This window comes from Daphnia magna, linkage group LG5 (assembly GCF_020631705.1).
Source record: "Daphnia magna isolate NIES linkage group LG5, ASM2063170v1.1, whole genome shotgun sequence".
Classification (NCBI taxonomy): Eukaryota; Metazoa; Arthropoda; class Branchiopoda; order Diplostraca; family Daphniidae; genus Daphnia; species Daphnia magna.
The window spans coordinates 10,925,443-10,944,258 of record NC_059186.1 but is presented as its reverse complement, the minus strand read 5'-3'; the positions used below and the strand labels follow the sequence as shown (position 1 = coordinate 10,944,258).

At 42.0% G+C, this 18,816-nt stretch overlaps 1 protein-coding gene across 2 annotated transcripts in view; it reads right to left on the bottom strand.

Annotated features, from left to right (window-relative positions):
• LOC116923463 (neural cell adhesion molecule 2) overlaps positions 1–18,816 on the bottom strand; it is a 44,141-nt gene that overhangs the window by 3,925 nt on the left and 21,400 nt on the right. For both annotated transcript variants that reach the window (XM_045174120.1, XM_032929936.2), the window contains exons 4-11: positions 14,358–14,471; positions 14,038–14,241; positions 13,402–13,556; positions 13,017–13,233; positions 12,591–12,721; positions 12,283–12,442; positions 10,013–10,309; positions 1,081–1,461 (exon numbers count right to left, since the gene is read on the bottom strand). In XM_045174120.1, coding sequence (XP_045030055.1) covers positions 1,081–1,461; positions 10,013–10,309; positions 12,283–12,442; positions 12,591–12,721; positions 13,017–13,233; positions 13,402–13,556; positions 14,038–14,241; positions 14,358–14,471 — 1,659 coding nt within the window. The remainder of the gene's footprint in view (positions 1–1,080; positions 1,462–10,012; positions 10,310–12,282; positions 12,443–12,590; positions 12,722–13,016; positions 13,234–13,401; positions 13,557–14,037; positions 14,242–14,357; positions 14,472–18,816) is intronic.

Genomic DNA, 18,816 nt, shown 5'->3' with positions numbered 1-18,816 from the left:
CGGTATCGGGAATGAGACGGCCGCAGTTGGCCGTCTTTGGCAATGATGTATCGATCTGGATTCTTGTGTTACGTGAACGCGATCGTGCTTCCACGGCAAAAATGGCGTCCGGCAGCAGTCGTTGTGATGGATAAAAGCTTTCGTTTATTCAAGTATCCCCTTAATATTTCATATATATATCTGGACGGATATGGATACACATCGTGAACTGCACTTGTTCAAAGAAAATCAAGTGGCAAAAAAAACGAAAAAACGAGGGGATTTACACAGAAAAGGGGGTCAAGTATCCCCTTAATATTTCATATATATATCTGGACGGATATGGATACACATCGTGAACTGCACTTGTTCAAAGAAAATCAAGTGGCAAAAAAAAACGAAAAAACGAGGGGATTTACACAGAAACCCCATGCTACTCTACGTTGGAAACATTCGCTTTCCGTTTGCAAATACAAGATAAACAAGCTCAGGTAGTTCACAAGGTCAGCATTATACCCGTATAAGAGGAAATGTTTTAGCCATCGCATTAGCCGTCGCTTGATTTCGTACAGTTCTCAGGTAGCTTAAACGGCGGTAGTCATTTTTTTTGTATCCCTAATAAAAATGGTGCGCTAGTTACGTAAACATTAATGGGCTCTATTGGTCCGTGTTTGTGTGTGTGTGTATAAGATTCTACACGCAATCCGGAAACCCCCCCACGACACGTCCGACTCGATTTGAATGAAGACAATCGACAAGACATGGAAATAAAATGCAAATATTGCGGAAATCGAGGGAGAAAAGAAAAAAGCTTTCAACTCTAGTTTGCTATTGTCTTTCACTATTCTGTAGTAGTACTCTTTGCCTTTTAACTCGGGATTGGATAGATTAGTGTCGTCGTGTCATGGACACGTCACCTGTCGTCCTAGATCAGTTTATTCCATTTTTCCGTCCCACTCCGCTTATTGCATTTTCAAAATTGAATTTACATTTGGCCTTGATCCTACGCTATGGGACGAAAAAACTTCAAGAAAGGAAAAGAAAAATCCAACACCCCGAAAAGCCAAATAAGAATAGTAGCAATGGTAAAAGAGGACAGACCTTCTGATTTTCCGGGACCGACGTTCTTTTGCGTCTCAGGCGGACGTAGCGTGACGACACTGACGACGAACGGCTCGCTGCGGCCTTTGGCGTTGACGGCCGTGACTTGGCCGACGTAAGTCGTGTCGGCGTCCAGTCCGCGTACGACAAAGACGGGCTTCATGGAAGTCTGGTTAAAAGTTTTCAACTCGGGCACGAGAGGGCGTTGCGACGCAGTCTCTTGGGGTGTTCCAGTCGAGCCGGCCAAAGCGCCATCGATGGTGAAGATCTCCAGCAGGAAATTCTGCGGCAGTCCACCGCTAAAGCCTTCGTTACACGCGATCTGCAACGACTCGGACGACTGGTGGCTCACGCTGCAGTTTGACACTGGATCCGGCTTGTCTGCTCGCCAAACATGATCGCATACATAATATAGAAAAATAAAGGGAAAAGAAAAGTGAGAGAGAGAAAAATCAATAAATCGAAAAGAATCATCCATTTACCATATAGATAGCTTCTATACTTTACATAGAAATGTACAGCGCACTATAAACATATATATATACACTACTGTAGTTTATTCGATTCAAAATCACTACATCTTCTGTTCTTTATGCACCTTTCTTTTTTTTTTCCCCAGCGAAACATCGGTGCTATTGCAGACATAAAGAGAATAAGAAAAAGGCACGACACGCTATACACAAAAAGATGTGAGGTGGAACGCATTAGGAATATGAGCGGAATAAAAACTTGATGTCAAACGAACAACTTTTGGTGAGGTGCGCGCGGCCCCGTGTTCTCATTTTTTACGTAAGAATGCGTTCCAACACGACGAGTTATTATTATTCAACCTCTAGACAGTTCCTTTCATTATTTTTTTTTTTTGAATGACGTTGCTTCTCTTTTTGGCGATGAATGCTTTACTGATGACAACATCGGCTCTTATGCGTGTTCCGTTCCACACACCTTATCCTTTTCTCTTGTTGCTGTCTCCCTATCGTAGACCCTATAATTCTTTTCCGTGTCGACAATGTCGTTATTAGATTGGGATTTTTTTTTTTTTTTAGAGGGGGAAGGGGGATTTTATTTGATTCCAGCGATAGCGACAACACGTCCGTGGGCGGACTATGCGGATTCAGCCACTGCTTTAAAAATAAAATGCGCGGTAGTTCTCCGCTTTTCTTTTCTTTATCATTTTTTGTTTTGTTTCAGAGATGTAGAGCTAAATCTACTTAACCAAACATACTACATTCAAAAGAGGCGTACAGTACATATAACGAGGATAGGCCTACAAAGATGTAGTCGTGCGGGAGCTGCTTGTATATACGAGCCAACGAGATGAAGTCATCCTTTTCCCCAGCGTTTGTTCTCTGGCCCTCTTGCGCACGATTTTGTCAAATCATTAGAAAAGTTTGGATTTCGTTTATCGTTGACTGAGTTTCCGGCTCGGTCACGAGAGCCCTCTATGCAACAATTTTTCTCGCCCTCAAAAAGGGAAAGGTCCGTACAGAAAAGCGAACGAAAAAGTTGAAACATAACGTCATACTATCGTGAAAGAAGGTGATTATCATACCCACTCGATTATACCTTCGTTTAATGGCAGCCATCAAAATCCCTGCCCATTTCTTTGCTTTTTGTTTTGAATTTTGTATGTGGCATTGTAAGCCCTTTTCCGTTGATTTTATTGTTTGTTTGTTTTTTATTTTATTTCTTTTTTATTTTGTTTTTTTTCCCACTTTTACGCGCTCTTTTCCTCTCTCCTGTTTTTGGCGTGCCAACTAATAGTTCTCCAGACTACGAAGTACAGCCGAAAAGGGAATATATATTGGGAAAGAATATTCTGGCTCGACTGCAATCGAATCACGACCATTTGCTTCTCCTCTCATTTTCCTTGTCGTTTTTTATCGTCTCGCAGCTCCGCATTTCACTTTGTTGATTTCTTTCTCCATCTTCTTTTTTTTTTTTCTTTTTACTTCCCCTCTCCATCTTATATCCGGTTGAAGAGTGGCAAAAAAAAAAGAGGTCTATCTTTCCTTATTTTTTTTTAATCTAGCAACTAGCAGCCATATAATTCTATGTACACTCTCACTCACTTAGTCTTTGAAAATGTTTCCCCGCGAATTTTATTGATTGCGATTTGTCTTTTTTTTTGTGTGTGTTGTTATTCTCTTCGAAAGCCTTGCCTTAAGAAGAGGATTTCACTGAAACGCCTACACCCCCTCTGTGCAATGTAGCGACATACACTCTACTTCGCCATTGTATACACGAATATTAATATATGCGATACGAGCACAATGAAAGAACGGGAAATGTCGAAGCTTCAATCCCGTCGGTTAAGTCTCCGACCGTGCCTCCATTCTTATAGCTTTGCTACTCTTTTCTAAGTAATATCGTAACAATATATAAGAAAAAAGAACTTTCATTTCCAACACAATAAGCGGCACCTTTTCCCCCAGTGAACCTACAGAATTCTTTTTTTTATTAAATACGTATGTTTAAACCCACGAACTGAATTAGGAAACCGCAAACTATTTTGAAAGTTACCATGGCAACGTCTAGCCGAAAATGGCAAAGAAATTGTCAATTGTGTACATAGTACGCACACTCGCGACAAAAAATCATTAGCGGAGGAACAGCCGATGCTGACATATTTTCTTTATCCCTTTGCCTCTTTTTTTATTATTATTTGTTGTGTGTCTATTGCAATACATGCCGGATGCTTTGGACAAACCTAAAAGTCTATAGAAACAAAAGGAAAGACAAACAATATAAAAAAAAAAACAAAAAAAGGGAGAAGCTTCGTTGTTCTTTGTGAATCCGATCCGGTGTTACAAACAGAAGAGTGAAAGAACACACAACTATCGGGGAGTGGCGGTGTTCTGTGTAGAATTGAAATTAAAAAAAAAAAAAGGAGCAAAGTGATGAGTTTGAAAAAGCTTTTGACACGCTGACGTTTCACATTTTTTTTGAAGTATCGATACCACATAGCCTTCAGCTATGCATTGTATCTATCAATATAAGGGAAAACCCTTCCTCACAAGGTGATGCGTATAGGCCGAAGATATGCAGCAGACACAAGAGCGAATCTATGAAAGACGATGCTTTCTTTTCCCTCCCCTTTTTTTGTGATTTTCTTGAAGTGTCAAATGTAAGGACGTGATAGTGGCAACGGCGTAAAAAAAAGGAGTGCCTGTGTGATGATGCAGTTGTGCACACATCAGCATCAGCACACATCGATCTGTGTATGCCAATATCAAACAAAAACTGGTATAGCAACGACGAAACAAAAAAAAAGAAGAAACGATTCTGCAAAAGAGTGCTAGTTCCGCATATACGCGCAAGTGTTTGTATTTGGATACCCAATACATATGACTGTGACAGAGGACGATTACAAAAGCGCTGTACGTAACAAACAACTTTTTTTTTTCCCTTTGTGTCTCAAACGTATTGTTCCGCCCTACCAAGAGTTTCCTCCGGAAATGCCCGTTCTTGCAACGTCACTTTCATTTGAAAAGCGATTCGTGGTGGTCAATTGAGACCGAGTGGGCACAAAGACGTTTCCCCCTTTTCATCGTTTTTTATCTGTACATATACACATACTAGACATTGAACGCTTATCAATCACTTGTCATCAATATGGAACATTGAGCTAATATGACTGCTGTATGTCCATAGACCGGAGGGACTCGGTCCATCATATTACGCATTCAAGAGGGTCCTAACTTTCATGTCATACTGAAACCCGCAAGACTGATATTAATAATTCCTTTGCCCTCATATTGTAAATGGCGATCGGACTTCAGAGGTCCCCCCACGGTAGTACGAATGACCGATTTTTTCTGTTCGGTGCTTATGTACGTCCATCTATTACTTGCGGCTACGAATATTCGGTTAGGACAAGTGGTGTGGACATGTCCCGGACATCCAAGCCTTAGTCGAGTAGCTGCTTCTATTGACAGACCCTGTATACATGTCTACAATCATATGCATTTCTGTCGATGCATTGAATATATCTGCGATCGTTTGATCGTTCAGCAGTTCTAAACTGATAGCATGTAAAAGCAACGTTCGAGTGGAAGTCCTGGCAAACGGCTGAATCGTTGAGTGGGCGATTAGTTGTTAACGGTTCCACAACATCGAACGATGGCCGTTATAGACGGATGTGAATTTTATACGATGTAACATGCGAAAAAATGGAGATAATAAAAATTTGATTCAACAGAAGAGCCATCGGTATTCCAACTCAAAATTCAAAACATCGTTACTTCTCCATAGATAGAGCTCTTCATCGCTTAAACTAATAGTGGGCAAATGGATCAATTTGACGTACGAGTCAAAGGTCTCTTCAATGTCTGTCATGCGATTCAGGACGTTGGCCAACCAGCCGTGATTTCCCCAACTAGTTGTGTCATTCCGTTCGTTCTACAAGGGCATCCGATTCTTAACTGTCTAATCACTTGACGGCACGTGACAGGGGAAAAAGGATCTATCAACGTCAAAGTTTAATGGCACGAAATTATGCGACGAGTCGTTGTTAACGGAGCCGCTTTGCACATACTGAGCCAATTTAAACAAAAAAAAAATGGGATTTCAAGTAGCTGCGTTAAACTGTTGAGCAACAGACTAAAAAAAAATGGTTAAAAACTGCAAGAAAAAAAATACTTAAAGAGGACGAAATAATTCAGTGTGTTCTTAAAAGGTTATTCTTTGTCGTAAATGTTGTAGCGAAAGAGCAGGACGATCTCATTACGGCGACCTTATTTTAGAGTATACTACTTATCATTTTTTTTTTTTATATTTCTCGTATAAGCATGCCATTATAATGACCAACGAAGAAAATAAAGTTAGAGGGACATTTTCTACGCGGCTTCCGTGTTTATGCAAAACACACGAGAACAAACAATAAAAGGCCAAAGTAAACGACAAGACTCCGAGGACGCGCACTCCAATCGTATCAGCCAATACTTGTAAACGGTGGCTTTGAGTGAATAAGTGGACTAAAACAACTGGACTCGATGGCTTCTGTTGTAAACGAAATGTTTTTCAATTCCATGTTTGTTTCTTTCCCCCTTTAAACGGTTATGTAATAACTCCAAAAGTTTACGAAAGACAATGAAAAGAAACGACTAAACGGATCATATTAGATGCAGTAGACAGGCGGGAGAGCCGTCCTCGATAGCCAGTTGTGTGCGGCTGCTAAACACACAAAAGAGGCCATTTCAAAGACGACGGGCTTCAATCACAGCCCCAGAATGATAGGCATGCAAAAAAATCCGGGCATTGGGACAGAGAGAGAGAGGCTGCATGTTATCTTACGCCACAATGTTATTCCATGTTTGGCGGAACTGTCACGCCACTCAAGATAAATCCATTTCAAACAGACTGGATACGAATCTTGTGCAAAAGGTCATGATTGATTAAAAGTCTAAGAATGGCAGGGGTTGCAAGGAACATTAAGATGAGAATAAGATCTTTTTTTTTTTTTGGCCCCCATTTTATGATTCAATTCGTGGATACGGTTTCCGTGTCGCTCAGCTGAGCGGAGGCTGGCATTTCTACAATGTGTAGCCCACGTTTTAAAATATGAATCCAGCTCGAGTCGGAAATGGGGAACGAAGAAAAAGAAACGGATGGCAACAATGGAAGAGGAACAAGAGTTCCGACTCCTTTTCAGATTGAACTTTTCTGAATTTCCTAATCTTTTTTTGTTGCCTATTGTACGTGAATCGCCATGAATGCCGACGCGATCAAATAGAACGCGGCGGCGTATACTTTACACGCAGTTGACACGGACCAATATAATACCAGCAAACAACATCTTCTTTTTCTAGACTACTAACGGTACGCTTGGAAAGGCCTAACTTTTGCAACGCGTTCGGCAACAAACAGCGCAGCCCGTCCTAGGATTTCGTTACATCTAATGCCTTATACTCCATGTGCAAGTTGGCTATTCAAACAACCTAGTCAGTATAAAAGGTGGGAGAGTCCCAAACGTGAAACAGACCTATATGTGTTTAGCACTAGAGAAATCTCGTGTTTTTAACGTTTCATATAATCCCATTTCAACTCTTATAGTTTATGATCGAGCTGTACGCACGTCTGGTCGAAACGCATCTGACTATACTCTCCCAAGTGCTGAAAGAGGTTATTCGTGCACGTCGACGATTGAATTTTTGAAAATCTGTTTACTCTCTACATCCATTTTAAAATGGCTTCCACAAGTTACGACTAGAAAATCAGTTAAATGTATAGGTTCTCACCTGTAGGCCCATCCATTAATGTATCGCTACACCTGTGGATACACCCATTCAAAAGTGTAAGCTAGGGGTAGGAATACATAGGAAAAAAGAAAAAGACTTTAACGGGATTCGAACCCGGACCTCCCGCATCTTAGTTTGGGTTCGTGCAATATGCATAAACTCAAGGTGAACCCAATCCGCATCAAATTTATTTCTATACTGCGTATAACATTTAGAAAGAGTCTGAGACCTTGTTTCATCTTCATTAAAAAATAATTATCTTTTCACATTTCTTGCCGGTTTTTGTTTGGCTGTCGACGGTCATGTGTACATTCATAAGCATGGCTGCGAATAAAAGAACTTTGAATGAATAGGGCCGGTATATACGGTCACAAAGATCTGCTGGAAAAAGTGAAAGATGACAATAAATTGAAAACTACCGGGTCGTGCTATATTTAGTATCTCTATAGAATTTCATCTTCAGGGGTATGCTGTATGTACGATCATTAAAAAAGACGTTTGCTCCTTTTTTTGTCCTTCTCTTTTCGAGTTCATCCTTTTTAAGTACTGTACACGTTGCATACGTAAAAAGAAACGATAAGAAACAAGACAAAACTGAATAGACTCTAAAGACATATCAAACTTGTAAAATAGTACAACTAGCTGCTATCTCTCCCCCTTTTTTTGTGTGTGTCTTTGTTAACGTTTCTGAACACGCACAAACACTTTTCTTTTGTTTTTCTCGCTTTTTCGCATGTCGCCGTAGTGAAAAAAAGAAAAACAGGTCCCCCTTCCCATCTCGACAACCAGCAGCCACCAGCAGTTTGGATCGATCAAAAAGCGTGACAGTAAACCGTATACTGTACATATTATTACTACCATCATTAATTTCTCTTTAAAGCACACGTGGGCAATGAATCAATTGACTGACGCAAAGGCTACATTTACGCGGAACGTTTTAACAGACTTTATAATCATTTACCGAAATATAATTGGTTTAAATTCCTTTATATCCGATTTATCAACATCTTCAAGAAAAAGGACTTGTGTCTTTCTCCCCGTTTTTTTTTATTTATCAAATGTTATTCAACAATCATTTTGCACAGGACAGCAGCCTCGGTGTGTAAGTTAGCCTCCTGGGTGGCTAAACAACACGTCCGCAACATCCCTTTCTTTATGTGCAAACAGATAACGTTCTCCTATCTACATAGGTCAACTCGTACGTGATCACCAGGACCTGCCAAGCTTGAAAGGTATTCTGCCTCTTAGTTATTGACGTCGACTATCTTTTTTTCTCCATCTGCTTCTCAAATAGGACGCCTTTGAAACCTACGCAATATTCACTCTGGCAAGCGAGTAAAGGCTCACGCAGTGGATAGTATAGAGTATATGTAAAAAGGCCTATTTTCGACGACGAAGAGCGTGACGCTTTTGAAAAACATGTCGAAACTGTAAACTACGACTGAATTTTTTTTGTTTGAAAAAAAAAAGGGTCGTTACACTAACGGACTGCTACTTATAAGCTTCAAAGAAAAACGGGCATGCAGTGCGAGAGCCGCTGCAGGAGCATACCTCGTTTTTGGCTCTTGTTTGGTTATGTATATACGTTTTCAAGCTTGTAGAGGCTGAAACAAACAACAAAAGGAGCAAACAAATAAGTCTAAAAGGATTGGCATACGTCGACGCATATTAGGGATGCTGAGCGGCGTGTTGCATCTATAGCGAAAAAGAGAAAAAGAACGAGAGAGAGGCAGCAGTCGAATGCATTTCACGTTGGAGCGGATTGAAAAGGATTTACGGCAAACTCCCCTTTAGCCTTTTCTTGTCCTCCGTTTCGCAATGGTCCATGTTTACAAAATATTTGCTTCGATTTCAGTTACTTCCATACTTCCGATAATCAGCTGAAACGTACTGCGATGAAATTTTAAAGATTTGCTTACGTTTTTCCTTATGTCAAGTTGTTTCCTGAATTTCGTGATTGCCAACCGAAAGCTCATTGTGAATTTAAATATCTATCTATGAGCCCAGTAAACAACAGTCATCGAGTGCTGGTTTACCCGAGTTCCATCAACTGTAAATAAGCCGCTTGCCGTCTGTGCACTCCTCATTTCGGTTCGCTATTATTCCAGTCCATCACACTCAACTCACAAGTAAATCATGCAACAAAGCATAATAATATCCCGAAACTCTCCTTCATTACATTCATCATTTCATGCCCTATATTTGCGACAACAATGACCCAGACGTTTCGTATTGCACCGCAAAAGAAAAACAAGTTGCAGAAGCGCTTTTGGTATTCTTCATCTCACCAAATCGAGGATGCGGCAAATTGCAAAAATAAAATAATTCACGACCAATTCCCCTTTCATTTGAAAATTGGGCGAATCGATAGAGAAAGATAAAGGAGTCGTGTTTCAACACGAGCAAAAGTTGCCACCCCAATTCCTTCAACACATCGAAAGAAACAAAAAAGACTTCGTGCGTCAAGTATATGAGCCTAGCTCCCTCACCATGGAGCATGTGTTCCATTCCAAAGAGCATGAGATACAACGCTGTCTGAATGATTGAAGAGCTAACGTCTTTTGCAAAAAGTTGCAAAGGGAGAGAAAGACGACCGTCTCCGTTCAGTATCGATCACACGGACTTCGGTAGGGTGACACACATTCGAACGGAGAGCTTCTATAAGCAAATAGGAAAGAAAACTCGGGACTCACCGGCTGGAATAACGTGGTAGAGGCACGGCACAGCCTGCTGGCCAATGCTGTTGGAGGCGGAGCAGAGCAGACTGCCGAAATCCAGATCGGAGCTTGGCAGGTAGCGGGCCACGCTACGTGAACCTTCGGCCGTCCACGTGCTGGCCGGTAGCTCGATCACGCCCGCTGAGCTGTTAAACAGCCAACGAAAATGGAGTGAAGTGGACGGATTGGCGTCCAGATCGCAGCTGATGCGAGCCTCTTCGTGACGCGCCACACCGTACACTCGGTGCTGGCCAGACCGGCAAAACGGAGCGTCTAGATGTAAAAAAAAATATATATATAATAAATAAAAATTGTTTCTTGTACGACGTCAAACAATTCAGCGATGAATGGAACGGAATAAAACAAAAAAAAGAATCACGCGAATCAACAAATCCCGACATTTGCCGAAACGGGCCAATTGTATTGACATTCTATTGTTTTCCTCGGAAGTGGTACGACACGAATGCTCGACAAAAGCGACGCCTGGCGATGAGTTTCACAGAATCGAATTGAACGACAGATGAACGACATTTGCCTTTGTCACGGGAACAACCGCAAATTGAGATGGATGATCTTTCACCGCATTTATCGCAGATGAACGCAATCGAAGAAAGCAATTGACTAGAAACGATAAACGGAAACGCACATGCAAGTGAAAGGGCGAAGTAATGATTTCAAACAACATCCAAACTCTAAACAAGAGACAAAATCAGGAGAAAGGCTCACAAAACAAAAGTTTGTCAACATCAAACGGTTGTAGATCTTCATCGACCTTTTCGCAGAAACAACTTTTGAATTGACGAACGTGGCCCACGCATTCCCGTTTTATCTGTCTGATTCTTTCCCCCTCGTATCGACGCCTACCCTCCAACTCCTTGACGTGATCAAACAAAGCTCTGCTGTCGGCAGTGAAAAACCCTTTAGAAATTAGAGAAGCAAAAGAGGCGAACACATCCACGCGCGCGTGCAGCAGATGGAAACAGTGACGGCCAGTCGATTCTAGTTCTAACAAAGGCCGAAGATGATGCCAGAAAAAAAAAAATAGCTGGCCGTCGGCAAGATGACGTACTTTGTCCGGCGTCTACTGGATATAGATGGACAACGACAGATGGGAAAAATTCAAAGAAAGTGTGTCGATGCGAAAATCGCAAGCGAATCGCCGTCCTTGCATGGAAAAGACCCGCCCACTTCCGCCAGGTAGAAGATGATTTGCAATTATGAACTGACGTCATAGATCCCATTCGCTTTAGTGTGTTGATGTCTACGTCGCAGAGCAACAAACAACAACGGCTGTTGGGGGGGGGGAGGTTCCGAATGATTGACGCTTTCCGTGCTGTCAGGGAAATAAGGTCCCATACATTGTACGGGAGTAGACGGATATCGTTCACGATGTTTCAAGTGAAACATGTATAAGAAAAGAAATAAGAAAACAAGCAAACAAAAAATCCGTGAAAAAATAAGAGGAAAACAAAAGAAACTGAATCGGTTGGTGAAAAATACCCCCCTTTTTTTTGGAGGGGGGATAGATTTTTGACACACCCACTTCCTTTCCGCTTCGACTGTCATCGCCACTTCGGCCAAACAACCGCCAGTTTCCCATATAGAACTCTGTACAACGTTCTCGGCTTCTTATCTTTTGTATGAAAATGGGAGTGCGATCAGAAGGCAGCAAAGCGACTTTTCCGGTCTGTTCCCCCCTTTCGGATTTATTTTTTTTTTTCACGCTCAGCTTAATCCCGACGTCAACATTTCCACACACACACACACACACAAAAAAATCATTCAAAAACTCACGAATAAAAATTGCCTGTGCGAGTGAATGGACACAAACGGATGTAAGGCCAGACCACACATTCGCCCCCCCCCCACTTCTATTTTGGCGATGCAGTGCAGTCTACTCTATTGGCTTTTGTTCCCCGCTTTCTTTTTTTTTCTTTCGAGTGCGGGTGGGTTTGGAACGGGCAAGAAAGGCGATCGATGAAGGCGCTACGGTATCACCATGGAGTCAAAGAGTCACACGATCGGCAGACGAAGGGATTCGAAACGGAGACAATGCGCCTTTTCTCGATGGTTTCGCTCGCCTCGAGATTGTCCAAATAAAAATAAATCAAACCTTTATAATTTGAGGATCGACTTTTAGAATGGTAGGAAAACACTCGGAAAATGATTGACACCACCAGAAAGTCGGGAATGATTTCTCTAGTGGAACGAATGGCAAACACAATAAAAATAAAAGCTGGGCTTACATTTGACATTGAGATGGAAGACATCGCTCTCTGTTTCTCCTTCACGGTTGGTTGCAGAGCATCGGTAGCGACCGGCGCTGTGACGGCTGACGCGTTGCAACACCAGACTCTGATTCGTGATGATGATGCCAACCGAAATGTTGTGACTGAGCTTCTTTTCCTGCGCTCCGTTTAACGGTAAACACAAGAACGCAATTAAAACACACATCAAATAAAACATATTAGAAATCATTTAAAAAAAAAAAAAAGAGACTCAAAGTAAATTGACGGTGACGCAAATATTGGATTCTTTTAAATTTCAAACTCACGTTGTGAAACCATTCGAGACGCGTTACGGGTGGCAAAGCAGATGCGCGGCAATCAAAGTAGACGTCGTCGCCTTCCTTGATGTTGGCGGCCATCAGATTGGATCCAAGAGCCAGCTGCACATCCGGACGGGCTGTGTTGAAAACGAGCCAGAGAGAGCAGTGCACGAGTATCAAACAAAAACATTAAATCCTCTGCGACTCATTGAGACGCTTTTCTTTTTGCTACTAATGACTATTATAAGGGAACAGGGGGGGGATCCCAAGTCACCCAACCGTGTGATGGTTATGGTATATGGGCGAGTAACAAGGCCGTTAAAGCTTCCCCACCATCCGTTGGTAGGCCAACTCATTAATTACACGATAGCGGATCTCAAAGGCTGCAGAAAAAGGAAAGCAAACAAAAAAATGTTTGAAAAATGGCGATACCGTAGACGACGAGATGTTTAGCGTCTTCTTTGTAATGTTCAGGAAAATAACCAGCGTTGTGTTGTCCCGCTGGCGGTTCGAGAATGACGACACCAGCCTCATTTACTCGGCTGATGTTGACGTTTTTGGCCCGGCAACTGAGTCTCTTGCCGCGATCTTCAACCATTGGAGTGAAACGGATGATCCCTTTCGTTTCATTCCAGCCCGAGTTCGGTGACTGTTTCAAAAGTAACCATAGAAACGGTTAAGAGTTCATCAATCAAAATGGAAATCGCGATTCAGACGGGGCAAAAAAAACAAACAAAAAACAAAAAGGTTATGATTTTCAAATAAATTTTGCGCTGGGCAAAGGTTTTGCATTAATTCGCTGTATTGCGTGACTTACGGCTTGAGCCAACGTTTCGCTGAGGATACGATCGTCCAGTTGCCAGGTGAGGACGGGAGGTGGTCTGGAACCAAGAACTAAGCACGTCAGGACCACCTCCTTGCCGGCCGAAAGGGGTTGGTCGGCCCCCAAGAGGTGGACGCTCAACGGTGGCACTGTGTGTAAGTAATATTTTATACAATAGATGATTGGATGGGGTCTACACAGAACTTTATACCAACTGCCACTACTAAAATATACAAGTGAAAAACGAGCCAAGACGAATGGGTGGGGGAAGCAATCGGATTATACCAAGAACCAACTGTTCACCGATGCAATCTTGCAATAGCAGCTGGTTCTTTTTTTTTGTATTTTAAATCTCTTCCATATGTATCCGGTTCGTCTCCGCATCTCGTTTCGATTTCCTTAGTGACCGCGGAAAGAGATAAAGAGACCAATCCATCCGGTTCGATTAATTAGTTTCCTTATTCTTTCGGTTCTTGTCTACCGTTTCCCCGCGCACAAAAGCCCTCGGACTCAGCTACGGGAGGAGGAGAGATCAGGGTGGGAGCTCACGGAAATACAATTAAAGGGGGAAGAAAATAATAAGAAGGAAAACGAAAGAATAAAAGTCGATCGAAAGAGAAGAAAACTCACTGTGAAGATCGATGGTAACGCTCGTCGAGACGGGCATTGTCAAGTTAGAGTTGGAGGCTTCGCACGTTAGCGTGGCATCCAGATCGCTGCGGTCAAGTGATGGTAACCACAGGTCATTGCGTACCGTGTTGTCAAAGGTCGTCACGAACGAATCGTCAATCACGCGCCCGTCCCGCCACCAAACTAAACGCGGGAGCGGCTTACCTGTAAGGCACATCAACGTTGATTATCGATTGGTTTTAGACTCGATTTATTGGGCCATTCAATTCAGAAATGATGTTGAACATGAAACGATTCATGCTACATCAGTAATTATTTACCTCCAGATGATTCGCATGAGAGCGAAAGGGCTTGGCCAACTGTCATCGGCGCTAGCGTGGAAGATGCTGTCAGCTGGCCCTCTTTGGCCACGATGATTGGCCGTCTCGGTGGCACTGCAAAACCCAAAGAGAGAAAACATTTAGCAACAAAATAAAAACAAATTGGATAGAATAGAATAAAAAATAAGTTCAGTCGGAAGTGATAGGACCCAAGGGTCCAGTCAGCCGGTTATCTGATTCCTGTCGAATGCACTGCACTTGCTGACTGCGTGAAAATTCGTGTAACGACAAGTGAAATCGAGGGAATAGGTAAAAAAAACACAGCGAAGATTCCACCGAGAGCAACTTTGTCGGAACTCTTCGTCTATTGTATAAGTACAGTGAATTTCTAGCCGAGTTTCAGGCTAACCAAACGTCGGTATGGCCGAGCCAAAGCCGACTGACATAACTGACTTCCTAGCCCAGTGAATTGACGAACGCTCCGTTGATTTGATTCATTGTCACAGCCCACGGCAACTGAAAATGGGGTGTCTATTAGGAATGCATGGCAACAGAGGAATCCGCCATAATTTCATTATCCTCTCCCATCCCACTAGAAGGTAAAAAAAATACAAAGAAAACAAAATGCCGTTGGTCACGTTAACGATGCCTCTCCTTTCTATCCTCCCCGTTCCTCCACTCTCTCCATCCCTTTTCTCTCATCTCAATTTTAATGATTCTATTCAGAGTGAAAATGATTCATATCCGAGAATGGCGACTGGGAAATGTTAACGGTGACACTGGTTCATTTTCGCATGCGTGAACTCCTTGTTCTCGCAAATTTCATTTGCCGCCTGGCTGATAAGAAGCGCTACACGCAAGCGGGACGCGGGATTCCCGGTGACATTTCGTCACTCGCTTCCCGCGGGCGGATTCAATGGCCGGCAATTCTTCGGATCGGTGACGAAGCTTCTCGACAAAAACGCAAACTAGTCATTAATCTCGATGACATTGTAACTCATTAGCGAACAGCACGAGCTTCTGTGTAATTTCATTTAATTCATTCATTCATTTAATTATTTTGATCTTGTCCATCTTGAATTTCCCCATTTCTGATTGGACGGGATACCCGGTGGATGTACCCAGTTCGATGCTTTGATTTTGTGTTTCCGTTTCGATATGCGCACGCTGAAAGTTTTTGGCGTTACCATGGCGATTGCATTGAACTAAAGGGGACACACAAAACAAAATAAATACGGCAAAATCAAAAGATTTGCGAAATCTGTATAGCCACTTTGTTTTTTTAATAATGAGCTTTGGAAAGGGAGAAATTCGTTTGATTTTCAATGAACGTGACGCTCTCATTTTCTTTTCAAAACCGTCACGACGCTAACGTGACCGTCGATATGAAAAGGTAAAAAAAAAAAAAATCGATCAGAAGTTACAAACAGGAAAAATATAGTTGCGTAATCTATTATAAACCTGAGCTACGTGACGATCGATTCATCTGAAAACGATATAGCGCACGAGGATTCACAGCCAATCGATGATGACGACGACCAATAATAAAAAAAACTAAAAAAATGGAAGTAGAGGTGAGTTTTTTTTTTTTATTCTTCAAGTTCTTGACAAGGCGTTATTTTCCCCAACATCTGCCGTATTTCTGATTCTTATTATTGGAAGGGCGTCAACAAAATCCGCTGCACGAAAATCCCATATCTGATGATTACCTCCCGCCGTCTCTCTTTCTGCTCGTAATCTTTTTTCTTGTTTAGTTCGTTGTGTCGTTTATTTTTTTCCCCTATCCTTTTGTTGTTTATCTTGCGGTTGTTCCAGGCGCTGCGGATGTTTCGTAACGCGCGCGCACGCGCATCGCGCCAATGTCAAGTTTATTTAAACCCGTTTTTTTTTTTTGCTCTTTTCTTTTTCCCATTTTTAGACGTGCAAGAAAAAATAAACTTAGTAAAAATCCCTGTACACAAGATCTAGACGAAATCCATAACCAACTTTATTTGTTTCTTGTTTATCTCTTTTGTGTCTGTGTGTGTGCGCGCTCTTCTTCCGTTTCTTTCTTTTGATCCGGACAGGGGCGGCAAAAAAAAGTGCAGACTCGAGTTAACCGAGTTCCTTTTTTGTTGTCGAGCAATCAAAAAGAGACACGGCAAGGAAATAAAGAGACAATCAGCGGCGAAACAAAAAAGGAAATGCACACGGACACAAGAACAGGCCGCGGTATCTTCCGTATATTCCACGTATCGGATAAACCCTTTCGCTAAATATTGAAGTGCAATTAACAGCCAAGCCTTTTTTTTTTCAATTATAAACGACACAACTCCGCTGCTCACGAATAGACCGTTTATTATGTTTTAAAACTAAAAATGGACCTCTTTATTGTCAAACACCTGATTTAATATTATCGATCCACTGCGGATGAATCACAGCGCTTTTGAAGTGCAGATCTAACCCAATCCGACCTCTTCATCCTCGATATATTGTTGCTTTTATGATTGAGTTTGTATGTACAATGACAAGAAAACATGACTGCACTGTACATAAAGAACGAAAGACAAGATACGTAATCCGGATCATTATCGGAAATGTGCGGAAAGAGAACTTCGGCATTTGTTCATGCGAAAGCGGATGTTTACGTTTTGTTTGCGGCTTTTTTCGCTTTCTTCCTATAGATAACACTAAATGTAACGGAGAAGGCTGACAAAGAAGGAAACAAGATTCTAACTATCTACGGCGAAGGGTCTCTCTCGTGTACGTTGAATAGTATCCGCAATTTGGCGTGCAGTCTGCGTTCAAAATAAAAAATAAAAGGAAAGAAAGGCGGCAAAAGAAGAGAGGAAATTGAATGACTTCCTATACGATGTGAAAGATTCCCTGAGCCGAGAAAACGTCTCTTAAGACATCAAGCAACAAACCATTGAGGCGGACCGGGAGTAGATTGAAACCGGCCCCCCTTTTTTTGTTTCTAGTCGGATGGGGAGTTTGGCTTTCTTTCGTTGGCTTTGGCCGTTTTTCTTTACGGTGAAGCTTCACTGTCCCGTTGGGATGCAACTCTCTTATCCCTCGTTCTTCATTCTTTCGTCCATTTTATTTTTTATTTTTGGTCTTTTGCGTCTGACTTTTCTATTCCAACTTGGCCATTACGCGCAGTGTGGAGAGGATCAAGATGTTGAATAAGCTACAGATCTCTCATCCATACTCACCAAACTCGGAAAAAAATACAAACAAAAAGAGTGAACAAAACAAGCCTCAAAAGTTCTCCCCTCCACTCTGTTCCAGTTTCTGTCTTGGCTATTCTCATAAAAGCAAACAATAAGCCGGTGGCTTCTGCTGTTATGCTGATGGCTTTCCACGAGTACTTCGCATTTGCTACAAAAATCGTTTGATGATATTTTCTGGAGGGCCTTTCGCTACGATTGTACAACTTAAACAGACTCCCTGGAGGATGTTACGGGTCAAGAGAGTACGTGAGAATCTTTCATGTGCCCCCCCCTTTTTTTATTTTTTTTTACCTACGCGCGTGCAAAGAGAGAGAGACAAAAAAAGAAAAGGAGGGAACTCGTTTTCACGATGCAAACAACGGCCGGCCAGGGTCAACTCGACATCGATAACTGTCGGCTATACACATGACTCGATACGATACCATATATTTCCTCAAGCCGTCCCATTTTACGTGTACGTTGGTGTGTAAATCAGGCTAGTTACTAAAAGAGAGTAAAACAAAAAAGAAAAACATCTAAGCTCGTTCGTTTTTATACAGTACGACACTATTCATACGCATCTTTTAGTATATAGACTCTCCCGCGAGAACGTTTCTACTATACAGATTATCTACACACTCGAATGGACTGGTGATTCATAAATTTCGTGTTATTACACCATCGCTTTGCCGCTATTAGCCGTCTTCTCATTTCCTATTTAAAGGGCATACCCGGTACTCTTCTTTTCATATATATATATACGTCAATGGAGCCGTCGTGTAGTTGCTAGGAGATTGCTATGACATCTGTTCTTTTATAGGCAGTACTATCATGCCTACCCAATAATGTCTTTATTACCTCGCGTATTAGAAAAGAAATCAGCAAATAAAGAGAGCGAAAATCTGGCCCGGAAAAGAATTGAACGTTCATCTTTCCAGCATCTTTCATTTCGTTTGTTGATGGATCGTACGAAAAGAAAAAATGGGGCAGGGAGGGCTTTGTGTTTTCATTTCGGGACAAGTCAACACGAACTATACGAAACAGTGATCGAACTGTGCGCGTCGTAGGGAAGACCGACTGCGGGTCCGTTCTGCAGGTGGCAACTTTCCAAATAAAAATACACGGCGCGATCATTAAAAAAAAAAGAACCTAGGACAATAGCTGTGCGAAAGAGGAATCATATCGCAAAAGTTTTTCCTCGGTAATGAGTGCAAAAACAAACCAAAGTTAAAGCGAGCAGGAAATGAGTATCTCATTTCACCGCCCAC